Source organism: Lonchura striata, chromosome 11 (genome assembly GCF_046129695.1).
Source record: "Lonchura striata isolate bLonStr1 chromosome 11, bLonStr1.mat, whole genome shotgun sequence".
Taxonomy (NCBI): domain Eukaryota; kingdom Metazoa; phylum Chordata; class Aves; order Passeriformes; family Estrildidae; genus Lonchura; species Lonchura striata.
The window spans coordinates 22,384,793-22,405,348 of record NC_134613.1 but is presented as its reverse complement, the minus strand read 5'-3'; the positions used below and the strand labels follow the sequence as shown (position 1 = coordinate 22,405,348).

Genomic DNA, 20,556 nt, shown 5'->3' with positions numbered 1-20,556 from the left:
TGTCTCCCATTAGCAGAGAGGAGACACTTCAGTACACAAGTAGTGCCAATTATGGAACAGAATGATTAATCAGCAGCTGAACAGGACAATCCCCCATTGGAAAGCACTCAGATGGAATAACGACTTGCTTTGTCTCTCCCAAAACACCTCTGAAAGATCCTTCCTGTCCCAGGAGTGTCACCCAGCCCAGGCCAGGATCTGCATCCAGGTCCCTGCAATCCTTAGAAAAACACAGCAGAGACCCCCAGAACAGGATTTCTCAGGTGAGAAGTTCCTTTTCTGTACACACTCCATTGGATTTTGCTTTAGAAGTCCTCAGCCTCCCACAGTGGTTTGTGCTCCCACCATCTGCACTACAATTCCATCTGCTACAGGAGGAAGAGTTTTGCCTAAAACCACACAAAATCCAGACTAATGTGACAGCAGAGTCAAATCACCTGCTTACAGGAATGAGAAAAGGAAGCAGAGTGAAACTCATCCTGCATTTCCAGCTGACAAATTTTAGAACTTGGCTGCCAAAGGAAATCGATTGATTCCAAAACCTGCTCCAGTATGGGCAGAGAATGTTCTGCAAGAACAGCTCCTGCAGTGAGAGAGGGGCTGGGCTCCCAGCTCACCCTCAGAGCCATCCCCAGGGCCACCAGTGCCCGTTAGTGCTCATGGGCGCCTCTTCATCACCACACCACAGCAGGATCCAAAGCTTCCATCATCTGCTGCAGAAGGCAGGAGTTCTCCCGCTGAATTTTCTTCCTTGTGGCAACATGGGGGAAAAAAACCAGCCTTGTAGAAGTTAATCAGAGGTTTGAGTAGAGTGAACCCACAGAATTTTCTAAGCTTCAAAGCTTCCTGAAGCTGCCAAAGTGCCCTGGCTACAAACTGCAGCAGCCCCAGGAAGCTCAGAGCTGCTCTCAGGGAAGGCAGCAGTGCTACACAACATTTTCAGCTCCTTTTCCAGAGACACTTCCATTCCAGTGTCTTCTCACTGCCTCTTCCAAGCAGCTCAGAGGTAAAACCTTCAGTCAAATCCCAATTCTCCCAAGAAGTGCAACCAACACCACAGTGAGTTGTCCCCTGTAATTCTTTATTAGAATCATGGATGAATATATTTTAAATCAATCTAAAAAAATAATGAATCAAAGTACAGTACATGCATAAAATACAAAGTAATTTACAAATAGATCAAAATAGCATCTTCAGAACTAATACCAGGAGGAGAAATGGAGTAGAAAACAAGAAGTGACCGACTACAGCAATGCCTTCTGTGTGCCTCACACGTCATGAGCACCGCGAGACAGAAAGGTTGGGAACAGAACACAGCTGGAAGTGCCAACCACATCTGGATCTTCCAAGTGGGTCATATCAGAGTTTGAGAAACATCCCCTACAATCAATTTCTTCCTTGTAATTGTATAAATAACTGCAGGCATTTACACGCCAGAGAGTTCCTTTAAATCCTGTGGGAATGCAGTGGCTGTGGCCCCCAGTGCCAGTGTCAGGCGTGCTCAGGACAGCACAGAGCGAGTGACAGAAGGCACAGGTCATGGATCCCTGAACAGGCAGATTGGACAGGATTGCTACGGAGCAACAGACCACAGGAGGAACACATCCAGACAGACAACTACTCCAGAGGGTTTTGTTGAAGAGCATACACCAAACCACTGGAATAATTTTTAAATACTGGATCAACCAGAACTGAAAACTAAGGCCAGGTAGTAGAAGTTATTCATTCATGAACTCAAGCATTTGTATATATTAATATATGTGGCATGCATTGATAGATGTGATATGTAATACGTGCCAACACCCTTCAAGTCTGTGTCCCATGAAAGAAAAAAAGGCATCCTCAAATCCTGATACCACCAGCACTGTGGAGGCCAAGCCTCCAGCAGCACAAAGATGCTGCAAGTTCCAGAGCTGGAGTGACCCCTCCTCACGGACGTGGCTCCTGTGTTCACCTCCTCCCCAAGGGGCACCTCCGTGGGGTCCCAGCAGCTCTGCCTCACATCAACCTCCTCTGCAGCAGGTGCCAAACCACAGCACCTCTCTCACAGGTAGCCAAAACTGCTGCTAACTGCTGCTTGTTTGCAAGAAATTCTCTTTTCTCCCCCATAATATCCTATAAAACTTCACTTGACAATCTGAAGATGTAGCCAAAAACATTTAACTTACAATAAAATTGCACTTCAGAGCTTCATCAAGTTTCAGATGCAGAATGCAACACCTTAAGACAAGGAAAGATTATTCTGCCCAGAGAGATTTTCCTTGTTAACCTGACAGTAATTGTTTTCTGAGGAGCAGGATAACGTCTTCAAGGGCTCTCCAAAGGTGTCAGTGCTCTGACTAGTGGGCATCATGTTGGGAAGGGATCAGCTGAGCTCCAAGCAATTTACTGAGCCCAAACCAACAGGTCGGTGTTGGGAAAATACTGCAGCCACATCCAAGTAAGAGACTGATAAACACTGAAATCAAAGTGTTTTAAGACATGGAGAAATTCATGGAGAAGGAATAAGCAGTAACTAAACACAAGAATGTAACCACAAGAATTACAAATATATTTAAATCTTGGACCTGGGGAATATACACAGCCTTTTAGGAAAGAATGGACAATTTATATATTCTGACAGCACTGCATCTTTGGTTTGTTTTCAGTGGTTGGAGGGACATGGATGGGAACCACGTTGTTGCTTGGGGACATGTCATTCTCACGTCTGTCAGACATCTGCTTCTGGGAAACAATCCGATAGATCTCTGGAAGAGGAGAAAGAGCTGATCAATATGTGCACACCAGCAAAATGCCATCCAAGAGTTAAACCTGGAGGAAACCACACACAGCTTTGGAATTACATAAGTAATGCAATGAAGCTTCCACACAAAGTTCAGTTGTGGTGTTTTCTAGATACAGAAAATAAAATATATTTTTGCAACAGAAATTACTTTTTTAACAACTGTTTTACTTTTCTTGAGATTAAGAGTCAGTAAATGGACGGAATTCATGAATCTCCATGCTATCAATGAGAAACTATGTGCCCATCCATTCCTTCTGAAGGTTCTTAAACTCCAAGGACAGTGTCCAAGGACAAGGTCACATGTTTGCTGATGTAGCCACAAACAGGATTAAAGGGAACCATTCCAGATTTCTCTCCCTGATAGGACAGCAAGGGCAATTTCTTCTTGCTGAGCATACCCATCATGTCTATCGTATCCAAGCAGTGTTAAATCTTCAGAAAAGGTTAATTTGGGCCCAAAGGGGGAGACTCAGCCCCTTCAGCAGCACAGAAACCCTTTATAAAATGTGCTGTGTGAGAAATATGGGCACCAGATGAATAGATTCTTAACAAAGGAATCAGAGAGCATGGGACAAACACCTGCACCAAGAGCCTTGTCCCATTCCTGGGGCTTGTCATGGCTGATGGTGCTGCACAAAAACTCAGAGCAACTCCAGCAGCACTTCAGCTGCACTGAGAGAGTAAAGCGTGTGTAGCACTTCACCCCCAGAAAGGAAATACAGGACACCAAAAATAGAACATGGGGAACTCACTTGCAAATTTGAATACCATTAAAAATATAAAAGCTTGCTAAAGATCAGATTTACAAAAAGCCCCAGCTCAAACTCTGAAGGAACAAACTGTACATTAAAATGGCTTTTCCATGTGCAGTCAGGTACAGATCAGGTCATTGAGGCAAACAAACAAGAGCTGAACAGGTTAAAGGACTTTGATTTCACCCTTTCTCAAGCTTGCTCTTCTTTCCAACCATCTTACACACAAACAACCTCACAAGATAAGTGAAACCCATGAAAGAAGTCCTTCAAAGCCACCTGCAGCCTGGTGTGTGAATGTGCAGACAGGGCTCAGCTTGGCCCTGTGGCAGCACTCAGCAGAGCCTGTGTGCGAGGTGGGAGGAGCAGAGCTGGAGAAATCTGCTCTGCACCTTCAGGACAAGCTTCATGCTCAGGGCTGACAGCCAGTTCACTCCCAGTGCAGAACAATGCTTGTTCCCATCAACAGGAAAAGCCTCTGGCCACCTTTGTTACTGGGAGTCCTCTGGTAGCACCTCCAGCAGCAGCAATTCTCAGTTTCACTGAGAATTTCCTGAACAAGTTCATACAAGTCCCTGACATATCACACATTTCCTCCACCCCATGAGCCAGGACTCACACAGGGTTCCCTCTGTGCAACAGCCTCATCTGACAGCAAAGATCTCCAGCAAACAGCCCCAAAGCCTTAAAAACAATCTTAACAGCACAAATTCCCTTACTGATAATGAATCTACTCCTCCTGACTCTGGGAACATTTCCGATGATGCTCAATTCCACAACCTCCTGAGCAGCTGGGAAATGAATCCACTGTAAACAGTCCCAAATTTGCTGCTTCTCCCTCCTGTGCAGAACAAAGCTTGGTGCAGCCACAGCTGAAATGCTAAAACCTGCCCTTCCCTGGTGAGCTGCACACCCAGCTGCACACAGGGCTGTGCTGCTGTGGCAGGGGAGGGGAGCAGCCCAAACCTGCTCTCACTGGGGCAGAATGCCCAGCAGCCAAGCCCGCACCGGAACTGCTGTGCCCGGAGAGCTCTGGGCTAATGAAGATGTGCCCTTTTTAATGAAGACACAGCACTCTGGGCTCTGCTCAGGAGCTGAATGAGACTTTATTAAGGGCACAGCTAGCAGAATGCATCACTGCATAATAGGAACTGTGAGAGACAGGCCTTGCACTGTGAGAGCTGGGAAAGAGACACTGCTGCCCAGGAAGAGCTGGGCCAGGCCTTGGCTGCTCAGCCTGCACTGGGGCTCCATTCATTTTCAGGTGTACAGAGGCAACAAAAGAGGAAATCCCTCAATTTTTTGACATTAATTCTCTGATGTTGTTTCCTTGGTGATGGGATTCCTTAGAGATGAAACCACGGCAGAATGCGGTGTGGGAACAGAGACGGCACAGAGCCAGGCAGGGAAGGGAGGCAGACTACAGTTTACTTTAAGGATGCTTTATCCTGCTGTGAATGCTCAGGGTGGCTGGGATCATGATACCAGTCTCTCTTATTTGCCAGATGATACAAAGCAGCTTTGTGTGCACAACAATCAGCCCTGGCAGTCTAGACATCTTGGAACAGAATAATTTGGATAGTGACTCTAAGTCACAGATGGGAAAGGTCCTCAAAACCTCATCTGGAATCCACAGCAGGACAGGAAGCCCACCACATGTATGATACACCCCCTCTAAAAGTCCTCTCTATATGGGAGAAGAAAGAAGAACTTTTATCCCTTATTCCACCTGTAGCAACAGATCACATAGTCAGGCTGTGCTGATGACACTGGATTCATATTTCCTATGGCCAAAGCCATCTACCCAAAGTGCTTGATCTGAGAATCCAGGTGTGGAGAAGCTTAACAGGGACCCTGCTGCACCTCCAAGGGAAGCACCTTCACCACCTTCCATCACTGTCCCAACCAGACCAGCTTCAGGAGGGCTGGAAAGACAGAGGGGGTGCTACAGACCTTGGTCACAACACCCTGTTCAGGAGAGATCCCAGCAGCTGGGGAAAGGCTCCGAGCAGCCTGGGGTGTCTGGTGCAGTTCCCAGCACTGCAAATACCAGCAGGGCTGGTGCAGCAGCTCATCCTGCCCCTTCTGTCAGCCAGCTCTGCTCGCAGCCGCCGGCAACGCCTGCTGGCTTCCCCAGCTTCCTGCTCCCAGGGACAGCCAGCATTCCACCCACAGGCTCTGAGCTGGGAGGCAGCCCTGCCAGACACACAGCAGCCAGGATCCTGCGGGGTGACTCCAAAAACCACATTCCTCAGGTGACTGCCCCCCTCCTTCCTCCAAAGCAAGTCATTAAGAGAAAAAGCCAGCTGTGAAGTGAGCTCCAGAACAGCCCTCCTCAGCGTGCCAGTCAGAGCCCAGCTGGAGCCGACCTGCTGCTCAGGCACTGTTCACTGCACCTTTATCTCCCCCGACAGGAGCTCCTGTCTGCACAGAGCACATGCCCACTAAGCACAAGTGTTTCTTCCAGCAGAGCTGAACTGACCCCTCCTGAACAAGGATCACAAGGATCCTGTTCACAACCCAAGAGCTCTTCACCCCAAACTCTGTCACAGCAACATGCAGGCAACACTGACATCCATGGAAAAGCAACAGCCTCAAAAATCTGTCAGAGCCCACCATGAGCAAGTTTCACCACCTGTTCACCCATTACACACAGAAAAAAAAATCAAACCTCCACAGATTAGAATCCAATCTCACTTCTGGAATAAAAGGTACTGTGGCAAGCACGTGAGAAGAGATAAAGAAAGCCCAGCCCATGCCCAAGAGGTGAGGTGCCTCCCATGGCAGCAGCAGTGCATCCTTTGGGCATCACACAGCTCTGAAGGCAGCCCAGGGCACACAGGAAACTTCCCACCTCTCCAGTGTCAAGAGAGAACACAACGGGCCAGCAGGAGATGGGGACTATGAGGTGACCAGACTACACAGCCATGGCAGCCTGACAGCCACCTCAGGAGGGAATAAACACTGCCTGGTTTATGTGAGGTTGTGTTATTAGTGCTGGTAATTAACTAACCTGCACCTGAGAGCCCTGAGCCCCCTGCAAACAGAAAGTGGGAGCAGCAAGGCTTGTCCTACACCACAACAGCACACTGGGCCAAATCTGACCTCAAAACCCAGGTGCTCCTGAGAGAAGGGCTACCAAGGATGTGGGCATAAAGGAACAAGTCTCAGGTTTTGGCACTGACAAGGGAGCAGTGTCTTTCTCCTGAAAAATCCATGCGCATTTTTGACAGGAGTGCCTTTAGGCATGTGAAGAAAACAGGAAATGCAGCAGGATTCCCAACACCTCTGCATTCAGCCACTCCTTAGTCATCCACCCTCTGATGGCACTGGCAGTTTGTCATGCAGGGAACAAATGTGTGAGCTAACAGAATTTGTTTCCTTTTGAAACAAATTTGTGCAATGCTGGAATTACAACCAAATGCCTACACTGAAGTTAAAAGGGAACCACATGGTTCAATCAAAAAGGAAACAAATTCTGTTTCTGTATCCTAAGCACTACTGCTTAGGAACCCAGGTAAGAACACAACAGAGTCAGAACTGTCAGAGGCCTCTTACAACTCAGGATAAAACAAACAGATGGACACAGGCAGCTAATACCCCAGTAGCCTAACACCCCTCTCCACTGCCAGGCTGTCCATAAGGCATTTCAAACAACTGAAGAAATGCTACAGGATTTATACTTTTACTACTAAATAACCTCCTAGTTCTAGCCTCACATGCATGTTCCAGTATAGCTACCAGGACCTTTCTGGTGTGTTTTTAAAGGAATGTCTAAATTAGGTGCCAAAGAGAAGAAGTAGTTCAGAACTAAGTAGGTGTCAATGTCACAGCAATGAGATCTGATTTACAGACAGTTTGGAAGTGGGGCCACTGCTCATACTAAGCATATCACATAGCCTGGCACATGCTACACTGGGAAGGAGGGACTTTAAATTTGCAAATTTAAACATGGAAAACATATTGTAGGCAGTTGGAGAAAACAAGAGACTGCCTGGCACACCTAGAACAGAAACACAGGAAGCAGAGGAGTGTCTCAGATATTTTGGAAACTCAGACTAGAGCATTTGCCAAAGCTGAGAATAATGAAAACTCCAAAACCAGAGGCCACAGTGTCCCACTGTGCCCTGGCTGCTCAAAAATGCAGAAGCCTCATGAGAGTGAGTGACTTCCACACCCATTTGTGAATTCCTATCCCATCTTTACAACACAGGTTTAAGTTAAGGTTCTCCAAATTTAGTATCTCAGCTTTAACAAGTTCTGCCTACCTAAACAAGGCTTTAAACTAAAAAGGAAGTACTTTATCCACAGAATATAAAATTGCAGCACTGACTGCTGTCACATGTTACACAGGCCAAAAGTCCAAGCAGGACTATTAAATGCAACAACAGCAACTCCTGCAGCTCAGGAGTCACTGTGTCTCAAAGGATGGATCTCTGCTCTTTCATCCCTTTTTCCTTGGCAACTGCTATGGTCACCATTAAAGATGGCAACAAACTGGACTGACTTCTCCTTGATAAACAATGTCTGTTCTCACTTGATGCCAGCATGAGAGAATTCCCTCTGTGGGCACTCCCTCTAATGGGAGATGGAAACTGAGACACAAACCAGGCTGACAAGAAACCTGGGGCAGATCAAAGTGAACAAGGATTCATTCCCCAGTTCAAGGCTGGCCTTTCAACTGTGACACTTTGAAACTGGACTCCAAATCTTATAGCTAATGAGGAATGATTAAACAGCAACATTTTAAACACTTTATAGGCAAAGAAATGCCTATTTGCATCATATCTGAGCAGCCTTCTGCCCTTCCCCCTTGAAGCACAAAGCCCTGGATGACTCACCTGTCAGAATAGTCTGGAAAGCTGCTTCCACATTTGTAGAGTCTAAAGCAGACGTCTCAATAAATGACAAACCATTCTTCTCTGTGTGGACAGAAATACTATAATTAGAGAGGTACAGCACATATCTGTTTCCCATCTGGAAAAACTTCTGTAGCAGATAATATTTGTAGTGTTCTTGATGAGACACCCCGGTATCAAGAGAAAGTAAAACAAGTTGTGGGGTTTTCCCCCTTAAGTGACGGGAAAGTGACACCACCCAACACCAACACTAGAATTTACACCCACTCCCAAGCACAGGATCAGCCCAATGCTGTGTACTTTAAGGTACATTTTCCTGCAGCACTGAAAGGGATAATCTGTTGCAGTTTCTCTGCATGAGAAAGTTTCTGAAATTTTCTTCAACCTCATCAAGTTTCTCCACCTCCTACCTGCTAATATATCACAAGAGTTTATTTAACAGGAATAGAGCAGCAGGGGGAATGACACTCCTCCAGCTGCAGGCAGGGATCCTCACTGGCCATAAACTCTGCCAGTGGAGCCACAGCAAACTTTAATGTGAGGAACCCAGCTACACTCCTGGATGAAAGAAACTGGGCAAAGGCTTACAGAAACTAGAAATACTGTTCACAGATCTTAATCACATAACAAAAGTCAGAGAGCCAGTTTAATGAAAGTGTTCAGCCACAGGCACCCGTGTAAGGCTGGAGGTCAGTTGGGACACTGAAGGCAAAGCTACCAACACACCAGAAACTCAAACCTAAAGCCACAGGCACAGTTTCTGCAAGACAAACGGTGCCCAGCCAAGAGAATAAATCCGGTTTAAGATGTTCAGGTGCCTCTGGCTGATTCTTGAAACAACATGCATGTTCTACAAGATCTGCTTTCTGACTGTGACACGTGACACTGAGGGACACGACCAGCCGCAGGTTTTCTCCTCCTGCCCACACCCTCCCCAGGCCAGCTGGGCAGAGCCCCGGACAGCAGCAGGACATTCCCGAGTTCCCCACCTGCGAAAGCTCTGGCCTCGTCGGTGGGGACGGCCCTGAGGTGGCGCAGGTCGCTCTTGTTGCCCACGAGCATGATGACGATGTTGCTGTCAGCGTGGTCCCGCAGCTCCTTCAGCCACCGCTCCACGTTCTCGTACGTGAGGTGCTTGGCGATGTCGTACACCAGCAGTGCCCCCACGGCTCCACGGTAGTACCTGGGGCAGGGGACAGCCAGCCACACACCCTCAGCTCACAGGAGGCTGTGCCATGGTGGGGAGCAGCTCTGGCTAGGCCAGCGGTGCAAACGGTGCCCAGGGCAATTCCCCAGTGGGACAGGACACAAGGAAGCAGAGCAGCCGAAGTTACACCACAGGGCCAGCTCAGAGTCTGGGAGCAAGGCAAACCCCATGGCTCTGGGGAAACCCTTCATCCTAGACATGAAACTCTAAGCTCTGTGGGAAGCTGCTGTCACCTTCCACCTCTGATCCACTCCCAAAAATTCTCCCCCACCCATCACTGTGGGTGCAGCACAGGCACAGCCCAGAATGATAGGGAGACTGTAGAGTGACTCACTGGGTCATAAAAATGTCAGCGTGATCTACTTCCTTTACCAAAGGCCACAGCTCCTTTCAAGAGAGAGCCCCAGCAAAGCATTCAAAAGGAAACAGGCTGTGTTCTCCCACCCCATAATCCCCTCCAGTTCTACTGAAATCCAGCTTTAGCTACGCTGGTTTTTAACAACTAAACAAGCACACAAGTGAGCAGTCTCCTGGCTGCTACAGGAAGGTTTCAGCTCTCAGGTTACCACTGATAAAACAACCAGGAACACTGATATTCCTTTATCATTCACTTCCATGGAAATGAGTCTCTCACAGCTCTTGCATTCTAAATTTGAAATGCCCCCAGTTACGTGTCATGAGAGCACTGCAAAGGAAATCAGTCTGTGCAGGAACACGCCAGATCAAGTTTCTGGGTGAATAATATTTAACCTTCCTACCACCAGAGGTTGGGGTATTACCCAATAAAACACTAACACCCCTGTTTGCAGCTGGTGAGGAACTGGAAGGGCCCAAAATTGCCCTCCTCAGCCAAAGCTTGTCCTCAGCCACCCGGGCTGCACTTACGCTGAGGTTATGGCTCGGTATCGCTCCTGCCCCGCTGTGTCCCAGATCTGAGCCTTTATTGTCTTCCCATCCACCTGGATGCTCCTCGTTGCAAACTCCACTCCAATGGTGCTTTTGCTTTCCAAGTTAAACTCATTGCGAGTGAATCGAGACAGGAGGTTGCTCTTGCCTACTCCAGAGTCTCCAATAAGTACAACTGCAAGACAAAAATTATATCAGACTCAGACTCCAGATGTAGATGACACATTGAAAATCAGACACAAGAAGTATTTCTTTTGAAGAATGAAGCATGAAGGAAAAGAATGGCAACAGCACCATCCTTGTCATGGATCTGCTGTCCAAAACTCAATATTTCTGGAAAACCAGAGCTGCCACATTCACCAGCATTTTGAACAGATGTTAGACTTGATTTTCAATGGTTATATTTCAGCCTCCTTTGCACAGTTTGGAACAACATTCCTCTTTTAGAAACAACATACATGGTTGTCACTGCAAACATTGGTGACCAGTTCTGTTTCCTTAGATAATACTAGAAGTAAAAAGCAAAACACAAACCCTACAACCACACAACTGAAATCTGCTTTGCTGAAGAAGTCCAAAACACAGGGTAAGCAGCAGACTCTGCTTTCACTTTACACTCCTCATGCCTTTGCTCCCCACTGGGGCAGAAAATTTTGTGAATGAAAAGAGAACCAAACCAAAGAACCCACAAGGCCACCATCACCCTGCCAGCCAGTTTGAAGTGTTTGCTGAGCCACAGCTCTCTGCCCTTCTGCAGTCCCCACTGCTGCTGTGGCTCCTGCACACAGGAGGCCACAGACTGAAACTGCTCAAAAAAGCTGCCAGGGGATCGCTGAGCCTCACCACTGGATCCACCATTCCCTGGCTCAGCTTGACTCATCCCAGCACCAGTGCCAAGCAAACTAATTGGAAGGATTCAGCTATGCTTGACAAGAGACTGACAGAAGGTTCAAAGTCCAGATCCTGCAGGAAAAACAGCATCACGAGGATTCACTGCATTATCTTGTAATGCTGAGTTGAAAGGTGCAAGTTTCATTGTAACTTAAAACTCAGTACCAAGAGGCAGAACAGTGGATGAAATGTGCTCACAACCAGAGTCACATTGGGTGATCCTACGGCCTTAAGGATGATAAGGTTCCAAACTAGTAGTGAAGGAAAGGGAAGAAAAATAAGATTAAATCATTGAGAAGAAAGGCCAATAACGAAGTTCAGCAGTGAATCAATGCCAGTCCAAGCAAAAAAGTGCACACTCAGGTGACAGCAAACACTGTGTCTTTGTTTAATTAGAAAAAAACAATTACTTGCTCAGTAACACACATCATTAACTGTTAAGACACCACAACACAGCATTAGAGACTCTGTGTAGTACAGCAAAGCAAGGAGTGCACCAAGAACACTCAATGACACCACCCCCCGTGGAGCTCAGTCTAGCAGCAGAAACACTCCCATCTGCAGCTTTTGTTTAAATAATGCAGAGCAACTCTTTGCTCTGACTGGAAGGGCAGAGCAGCACCTTTTAAACTCCCTCCATAAATGAAAATCGAAAAAAACGTTGGCTTCAAGCACGGCCTTGTGCAGAATTCTTCATCAAAACAAACATCTTCCCAGCTGCCCGTGCCAGCTGACTCAGCACGCAGCCGGCCAAGCACACGAGTTGCAGAAAGCACCCTCTGTTAACCTCTCCTGTGAGGGAAGATCACAAGTGCAGGTAGGTGAGGCCCCTGAATGCAAACAGCAGGCTGCTTTCCTACGTGCCAGGTCACTGCTGACCAGCTCTGCTGGCACGGAGATGCTACGTCCTGATAAACCCAGTGCAGGGGACAGGGCACCGCTTGCATCACCACCCCTGGCAAACAGCCACAGCTTTCCTCTGCCACTGGCAAGTCACTTCTTCAACTGTTTTGGCAGGTTTGGACCACGGGTTTAGATGACATCATGTTTGTACTCACTGGGACACACAAGTTCTTAGGAAGGAAAAGTTGACAGCTCCCTTTGCACAGCTCTGTCTTGCTATCACCCAGCAGTGACAGAAGCTTCTCGAAGCAAGAAAAGCAATCCACATTCACCATTTCCTTTTCCCAATAGGATGCATCATGTATCTGTTAAATATTTCCTCAAACCTGTTTTTGTAATTCAGTGCAAAGCCCACCTTTAATTCATTTAACAACAGAGGGATCCCTTTAATTCCTCAGCCAGGTTTTTTCCTTACCATGTCTGAATCCCACTCTGCTTATGTTCTGAATGGTTTCCAGCACCGGATTAATGTGTCCCAATTATAAGGAGAAAATAATACCTTCCTCCTTGAAGTCAGCTATTTCCTCTACTTAATTGGGCCATTGCAGCTCCTCTTGAACACAGGCACGAGGACAGCTTGGAATGTCAGCAGGCGCCTAAGAGTCCTCACCCCTTCTGCATTTCTGCCAGTCTGGGTAAGTATCACTCTTTAAATAAAATTATGAACTGAAACAGCTTTAACAACCATTCAGGTTGTGTTATTAATTTCAGTTTTGTTTTCCTTATCAAGCCACCATATTTTGATATTTTATACTACAGTGTTCCCATGTATTACATTCTTAGCATAGAAATGCAGTAGGAATGGTCCTGGATGGCCAAGTCCCATGCTAAACACCCTAAGGAAACAGTTTCTAGGAGGGAAATTACGTTATCTAAGCCCATGATAAAGTTAATTGTTCCTGCACATTGTCCCTTTCATTGGGCTTTTCTTCCAGAAACTCACTCCTAATGGTTAGAAAGTGCCTTCTGATTTTCGGAAGGAATTAGTGGTCAGCTGACAGTGGTGTCCATGTGCCAGCATTCTCCATTAGCTTATTAGTGTCTTCTCCCAGTGGTGTTTAGGCTGGGGTATTTACAGAAAGCAACCACAGCTTGTCTGGGCTTTGCTCTATTTGCTAAATACAAAAACTTGTCAAATGGTTCCATACAAACACATTGCTCATTTCCCCAAACACCCTCCCTACAAGTTTTTCAAATTCTTTTCATCACAGTGAGAAGGGCACATGTCATTCTAAGTGGGATCTCCCTGTGATGCAAACAAGAATTTCAGTATTTCCATCTCTGCTAAGCACACCTGGAGCTGGAATTCTTTCTCCTGACCATTTCACCCTGATGGCTCAGTCTGCCTGTTATCAGACCTAATTGTTCAGCTTTAGGTTGGCAAACTTTTACTTTACCAGAGTCCAAGTCCTCAGGGATAAACCCTTACATCCCAAATCCCAGCTTCTCTGGAGGACCACAGTCCTCATCTGCTCACAACTTTCAGTGCCACACTCCCACTTCCTCTGTCCCACCCAACTTGCATCACTCACAAATTCCTTTTCTAGGCCAGCACTGGAAGGAGGAAGCTCTGGAGGAAACATTTTAGCCAGTTCAGCCACAAGACCCAGTCCTGACATTAATCAATAACCAGCTGGGGAGCAGCACCTCCCTCACAGGAGCAGCACCTTAGGAAGTTGCACAACCAAGGAGAATTGTATTGGCACATCTGAAAGTCATGGAAATAATCTCCCAGCCCCAAGTGACCAATTTAGTGGTGGGACAGTTCAATACTTGCAACCACGTGCTTTCAATCAATGCATTTGACTTTCTATACATTTACTACCCCAAACATTTAAGACAAGCATACAAGCATTCAGTGAAGATAGGGAAAAAAAAAAAAAAAAAAGAGTATGAAGTCCACAGTACTGTATAAATTTCACTCTGTAATTCCAGATTTATTTCTGTAGAAGACCAAAATAAGAACTCAATTTCCTATGCTGCATTAGAAGCAATTTAGAGAACTATGTCAAGAAAGGGTTATTAATTTTTCACCAATATTCCAGCTCATTCACACATTTTTTATTTCTGTAAAACCTCTTAGTTTAAATTTTCAGAAAATATTTTAATTATCTCAATAAATAAGAAATCAGGTTGAAAATAGAATCCAGCAGCACTAGCTTCTGTTGTCTGTGGCAAAAATTATTGCACAAGTCACATATTACATGATCTAGGACAAGTGCACCAGCACAAGAAAATCACCATATCTAAAACTTGTCTCTGCACTGAGCTCTGCTATTAAGAGACATATCAATAAAAAGGTTGGACATGTCTTCATTACCCCCAGAAGAACCTGCTGATGAATACCTCTCCCTGCCCACTTCAGCTGGAGTTTGAAGGGCGTGTGAAAAAAATTACTTGATCTTACACATCATAGGTGGCCATAAACCCAACATGGTCATGACTTAATTTAGTCACCCTCCTCAGCTGTGCCCCATTTTATCCACTCTTTTTCTGCCAGAAAGGGAACTGGCCCCAGAGGCCTTTGGGGCAGGGATCAGCTGTCCATACAATCAATAACACCTCCCAACAGCTCTGCAGTAAATGGCTGCACCAGCAGCTTTGTTGCAGCACCAAAGTGCCTCCACATCTGAGGCAGTGAAAGCCAAGGGCTTCTACCACTGTCAAACCAACAGATGTCACACAGCCACATATTTATGTAAACACACAAGTAAAAATGGGTCTTCTAAACACCAAACCAGCAAGCTGCTTCTGTTTCAGTGCATTTCCTCAATATCAAAGAGAGAAGTTGGAGAGATGAACAGAGAGCTGAAACTGGAGTTTTTCCTAGCAGACAACTGAACATCACCACAAGTCAGGTCCATGACATGAATCTGTCCCAAATCCAGAATCCTAGATGGCCAAGGTGCAGACATAATCATCCTGAGCTTTGTCCATAGAAAACATCTAATACAAGTGAGGGTTCCTTTGATAACTGCTCATCTATTGCAAGCACATTGATCAGAAAGAGCAAAAGGTTCCTGTACTAAAGCCAGGCTTAATTTATAAAGTAATAAAGTAATAGATATATATCACTATTATATTTTCCTCCTACTAAAATGAGAGCAAGATTTATATGAACTGTACTTCATAGGCCTTGTGTTTCCTCAGGGGCCATTCTGGGAACAGCAGGCACTGCTCTCAGCCAGACCGTGAAAGTATGGAAGAATACAAAGACTGGAAGCTGGACGAGAAGAATTTAACAGAAACTGTTTTTTATCAAGCTAGGTTTAGTCCTTCCTATATGCTGAAGTGTTGCAACACAGTCAGGAGAAGTGTATTTTGTAACAGGTCCCTGGATTTTACTGTACAGCAGCACAGGTGGGCTCAGCTTTCACCCAGCAGCAGAGTCAACCAGATTTCAACACACAGCTGCAGTCAGGACAAAACCAGAGGTCTCACAAACAGAAACGTGGCAGTTCAGCCCAGGAACAGTAAAAAACAGCCAGACTAGAGAAGATCACATGATTGTTTTAACCAGGTTAAACTCTGAACTCAGTCCCACCAACCGACCCATACAGTCCCTTAAGAAACTCAGAAATGTCCTGCTGGATGAAGTGTCCTGACAGGCCAACACCCAGAGTCTGACTCCAAATAACTGATGTCCAAAAACCCTGATGTGCATCACAGCAAACAGGCTAATCTCTGTCCTAGCCAGCCCCTGCATCTTCAAATAAGCAATGCCTTCAGACTTGCCATCGTAACTGTCACACTGACACACCCCAAACAAGATTTTTTGCTTCTATGAATTTGTGCAGGCTTTCAAATCCATTTACAATATGCATGGCAATGCATCACTCCAAAATTTGCATACACACCTGAGGGATTTTGTCCATTTGCTTTCACCCGCTACCCAATAAAAGAAGCATTACAGATATCCAGAGAAATTACGACAAACAGGAGAAACTTACCCTATTTGCCCTTATCACTCACTGTTTAAATTTTAATCAAGCTGTACATCAATTGAGTATAAGGACTATGAATCCATTAGGTCTCTTTTCTGATCATTTTGATGCCTTTCTCCATCTTTTTAATTCTACAACATCCCTTTCAAAATGGTTATGTCTGTCATGGCTACACATCACCTCAATTCCCAAGAAGCTCATGTCTCAAATTCAAGCACTGACTTAACGCTCTCCCCAAGTTCCCACTTCCTTTTCCAAAATATTTACCTATATTTACCCCTAGCCTTTTTGACCAGTGCCTGGCAAAAGACATTCAGTTCAGAGATCTCCTTGCAGTAATTTCCAGATCATTCCAGAGTGGTGACAGCTTGTTTAGAACCACCATCACCTCTGGGAAGTTACAAAAGTTTCCACAGTTTCATTATTCTGCATTTTTGTGTTATTTCAGCTGCCACATCAATCCCAGTTAAGTGACAGACATTGCATCAACTTCCTGCAGTCCACTTTAGGCTGGAAAAATCCAAATCATTTATTTTCACAACAGCATTTTGACAGCATTCCCTGCACCCTCAATGGCTTCCATAAACCAAGCTGAACAGAAAACGCTTTAGCAAAGGCAATCAATTAAATCAGCTTTGCACTTCTCTCTATAACTGGATTCCAACTTTATATTTTCCCAACTAGAAAAGGAAGCAGGCCAAATGAAAGATAGGAGCTCTCCCAATAAACTCTGTGTCACTGATATTCCCAGGCTTCCACAGCTAGAACATTAATTACAAGCCCACTGACAGAACTGCAAGAACAATGGGAATTCAATGGCTTTGATAACCTGTACCTACAACAACATTGCCTGATGCCATTAAAACAGTGGTCAGCAAGGTCCTTGCCAGGGCTGCAAGCTGAGAAAAGAGCTCATTCTGGACCTTCCTGATTTGCTTTCCATAACAGTACAGATGTCTGATTTATAGGTAGAAATAATGGCACTTTCCACATGCAACTGGACAAAACAGCCAACAACAACAAAAAAAATGTAATTCCTCAAAGTTATTACAGGAGCTTAAAGGTACAGAAAAAAACATCAATATTTTACCTTTGTGAGGACAAGCACAGGGTCTGCCACCATTAAAACACAAGTAATGCTCTTAATCCTAAATTCAAATTTACAATATCACATCACAATAAACAACTACTTTTTTACACTACTTTGCTTGCTTTTACAGTGGGATTTTAAAAACTGGATAGTCAACTTTCAAAATATCAGCACTTCTGTACACATTTCACAGCAGGCCACATGAACCTGTCCAGCAGGCCGGTGTTTTACTCTGCAGGGAGTGAAAATTGAATATTTAACAACAACCTGGGAGGTTTTAATCCGACTTGCCACCGCATCGCAGACTGCAGGGGCATCAGCCCTGGGAATGACGGCATTCCTGCCCTTCCCTGGGGGAGCCAGGACAGAGCAAGGCCAGGCTGGACGGGGCTTGGAGCAACCTGGGACAGTGGAAGGTGTCCCTGCCCATGGCAGGGGCTTGGAATGCGATCATCTTAAGGTCCCTTCCCACTCAAACCATTCCATGATTGCAGGAGGATTTTATGATCTCTGGGCGTGGAGCAGCAGGGACATTCCACTCCTCGCCATGGGCTCTGAACACAGAAGGCAGCAAGGAGTACTATTTGATTAAATGAGCGCATCATTTATCAATGCTGAGTATATCTCGCCCACTCTAAAGCTCTATTTAACAGCTGGAAAGGTTCTTGTCAACCTTGAGGAGTCCTTTTCAGCCCTGGGCATCCTTCCTGGCGATCTCTGCTCGCCACCCCGCAGACCGTGCCGGGGCGGCCTCGGGCGGGCGCTGGCACCAAATCCGCCGGCCCGGAGCTGGCATTGTGCGTGAGGGAGGGCCGGACACCCGAGCGGGGCCCGGCGGTGCCCGGAGCGCTCCCGCACCCGCCGGGCCGCGCCCGCGGGCCCCGCCGCTCTCCCGCCCTGCCCGCCTCACCTTTGAAGAGATAATCGTACTCGTCGTCGCGGGTGCCCATGGCGGGTGGCGGAGGAGCGGGACCGGGAGCGCAGCGGAGCGGGGCCGGACCCTCCCTGCAGCCGCCGCAGCTCTTCCGCCCTCCGCGCTCCGCCCGCCCGCCCACAGGCGCTTCCGGGGCAGCGGCGCCGCCGCACGACCGCGCCCGAGGCAGCGCCGCGGCCGCGCCCTCAGCGGGGCCCGGCGGGCGGGGGTCCCGCCCGGCCCCGGAGCCCCCAGCGCCGAGCCCCCTCCGCCGCCCTGAGGGAGCGGCCGCGCTGCGGCGGCGAGCGGCGCGAGGAACTAGGGGCAGCCGGGAGGGGGTGGTGGCAGAGCGGTTCCATGGTGTAATGGTTAGCACTCTGGACTCTGAATCCAGCGATCCGAGTTCAAATCTCGGTGGAACCTGAATCTTTTCTACCCCCAGTTCGCTTTTATTTCTTTTCGGCTTTGTGTGCCCAAACGATGCTCGGGCTTCTCTGAGGAGTCCCTGTGCCCAAAGGATGGATGGGCACACTGAGCTCTCCGGATCCCTGTACTCAATGCCCAGGCACGCTCCCTCCAGGATCTCTGAGCCTATTCCCAAAGGATGGATGGGCACACTGAGTTCCCCGGACTCCTGTACTCCTGTACAGCCCAGGCACAGTCCATCCAGGATCTCTGAGCCTATTCCCAAAGGATGGATGGGCACACTGAGCTCTCCGGATCCCTGTACTCAATGCCCAGGCACAGTCCATCCAGGATCTCTGAGCCTATTCCCAAAGGATGGATGGGTACACTGAGCTCTCCGGATTCCTGTACTCAATGCCCAGGCACGCTCCCTCCAGGATCTCTGAGCCTATTCCCAAAGGATGGATGGGCACACTGAGCTACCCGGAATCCTGTGCCCAAGTGATGGCTGGGCATGCTCCGAGCTCCCTGGGCCTCTTCACACACTGTGATAATCTCACCTCACCTCTTGCCTGGAGCCCACCAACTTTAACCCCCACCATGGGGTGGGTGCCCTTCTCCTGCCTCCATGGGCAGGCACTGGCTCATCCCAAAGCCACCCACTAGCACAGGGGAACTTGGGGTTGGTCGATGGGAAGTCCCCCAAGAAGATCCCTCCTGTGAACTGAGCTGAGAGAGTCATATGAGCTTGTGGAGGTATTAGAGAGGCCAACAAGCTCTTTCAGCTCATAAGGTGCAAAAAAGCCATGAGCACAGGCCCCTTTCCCACTGCCACACCTGCCCACCCTGCTTCTCCCTTCCCAAAAGGTGTCCGGTTCCCCTTGTCTCCCCTGTGCCATGGCAGACACCAACTTTGTCATCAGCTTCTCCTGGTGCAGGCTTGAGATACAAACAACAGAGGATAAAAATAGCACTTGTGTCCAGATGATTAAACAGAATCCCTTAAAACTGCTCTTTCCCACCAGCCTGCCCTCAGCAGCAGCGTGTTTGCCATCACTGCAGTCAGTGGCTGTGTCATCATTCCTGCGTGTGGAAAGTAACCCCCAGGCATCAGCAGCAGTGCTGTGCAGCAGTTACCGTCTGCTGGCACCATAACGAGCCAGAACGTGATCCTCTGCATTTAAAGAGAAATCTTTCATGCTGCCTCAGAGCTTCCAAGTGGGGAAAACAAACATTAATAACAAAGACACCTGAAGGGTGACTGCAGCGTGTCCCTCCACAGGTCACAGAGGCATCACAGTCTGGGCTCACCCACACCCTGCTGCCAGCCTCTGATGTGCCCTGCACCTCCAGCTCCTCACAGGGGGTAGTGTAGTGGTGAGGGCTATAGGCATCTGTGTTGGATTCATCCTTTTTATCTCCAGCTAAACCCAGAATACACAAAATTTTGAACCTGAAAATGCTCATCCAGCTCCTGCCTTTCTCAATCCCCCGGCATTGAGTAGTACATCAAATAGATAACAGATACTTGCCTGTGTAGAGGCTGGGTATATTTATAATTCAGGAGCTCAGGTTTCTATCTCATATCCTATTTGCACTTGTCCATTAAACTTTGTTGTTAAAAAGCTATTAATTTTCACTTGATGTTTCTCAGACCTGGTTTCATCCTCCAGAACTGCTTTTAGAGCTAAAAAGCCTTAAAATAACACAGATTAAGTACCTCTAGTTATTCTCCTGTAAGAGCTGTTCTCCTTTTCATGCTTTGGATTGTGTTTGTGAGCCTAGAAACACCCTTTATTTACATTTTTCATGTGTGCAAGCATTACTTCCTCTTGCATCACATTGCAGATGTTCCTCATCTGGAACTGACTTACCCTGTGCAAGAGTTTAGGGCACAGAGT

At 47.1% G+C, this 20,556-nt stretch overlaps 1 protein-coding gene and 1 non-coding gene across 2 annotated transcripts; one reads left to right on the top strand and one right to left on the bottom strand.

The window, feature by feature from the left end:
- Positions 1-1,060: 1,060 nt before the first annotated feature.
- RAB11A (RAB11A, member RAS oncogene family) lies at positions 1,061-18,399 on the bottom strand. The gene is made up of 5 exons (XM_021552647.3): positions 18,248-18,399; positions 10,489-10,684; positions 9,386-9,579; positions 8,379-8,459; positions 1,061-2,747 (listed from the first exon to the last, which is right to left on the bottom strand). Exons 1-5 carry the CDS (start codon positions 18,285-18,287, stop codon positions 2,608-2,610), a joined length of 651 nt encoding a protein of 216 aa, XP_021408322.1. The 5' UTR covers positions 18,288-18,399; the 3' UTR covers positions 1,061-2,607.
- Positions 18,400-18,601: 202 nt separating this feature from the next.
- On the top strand, positions 18,602-18,673 carry TRNAQ-CUG (transfer RNA glutamine (anticodon CUG)). The gene has a single exon. It is a non-coding gene; the product is annotated as a tRNA-Gln (tRNA).
- The last annotated feature ends 1,883 nt before the right edge of the window (positions 18,674-20,556 follow it).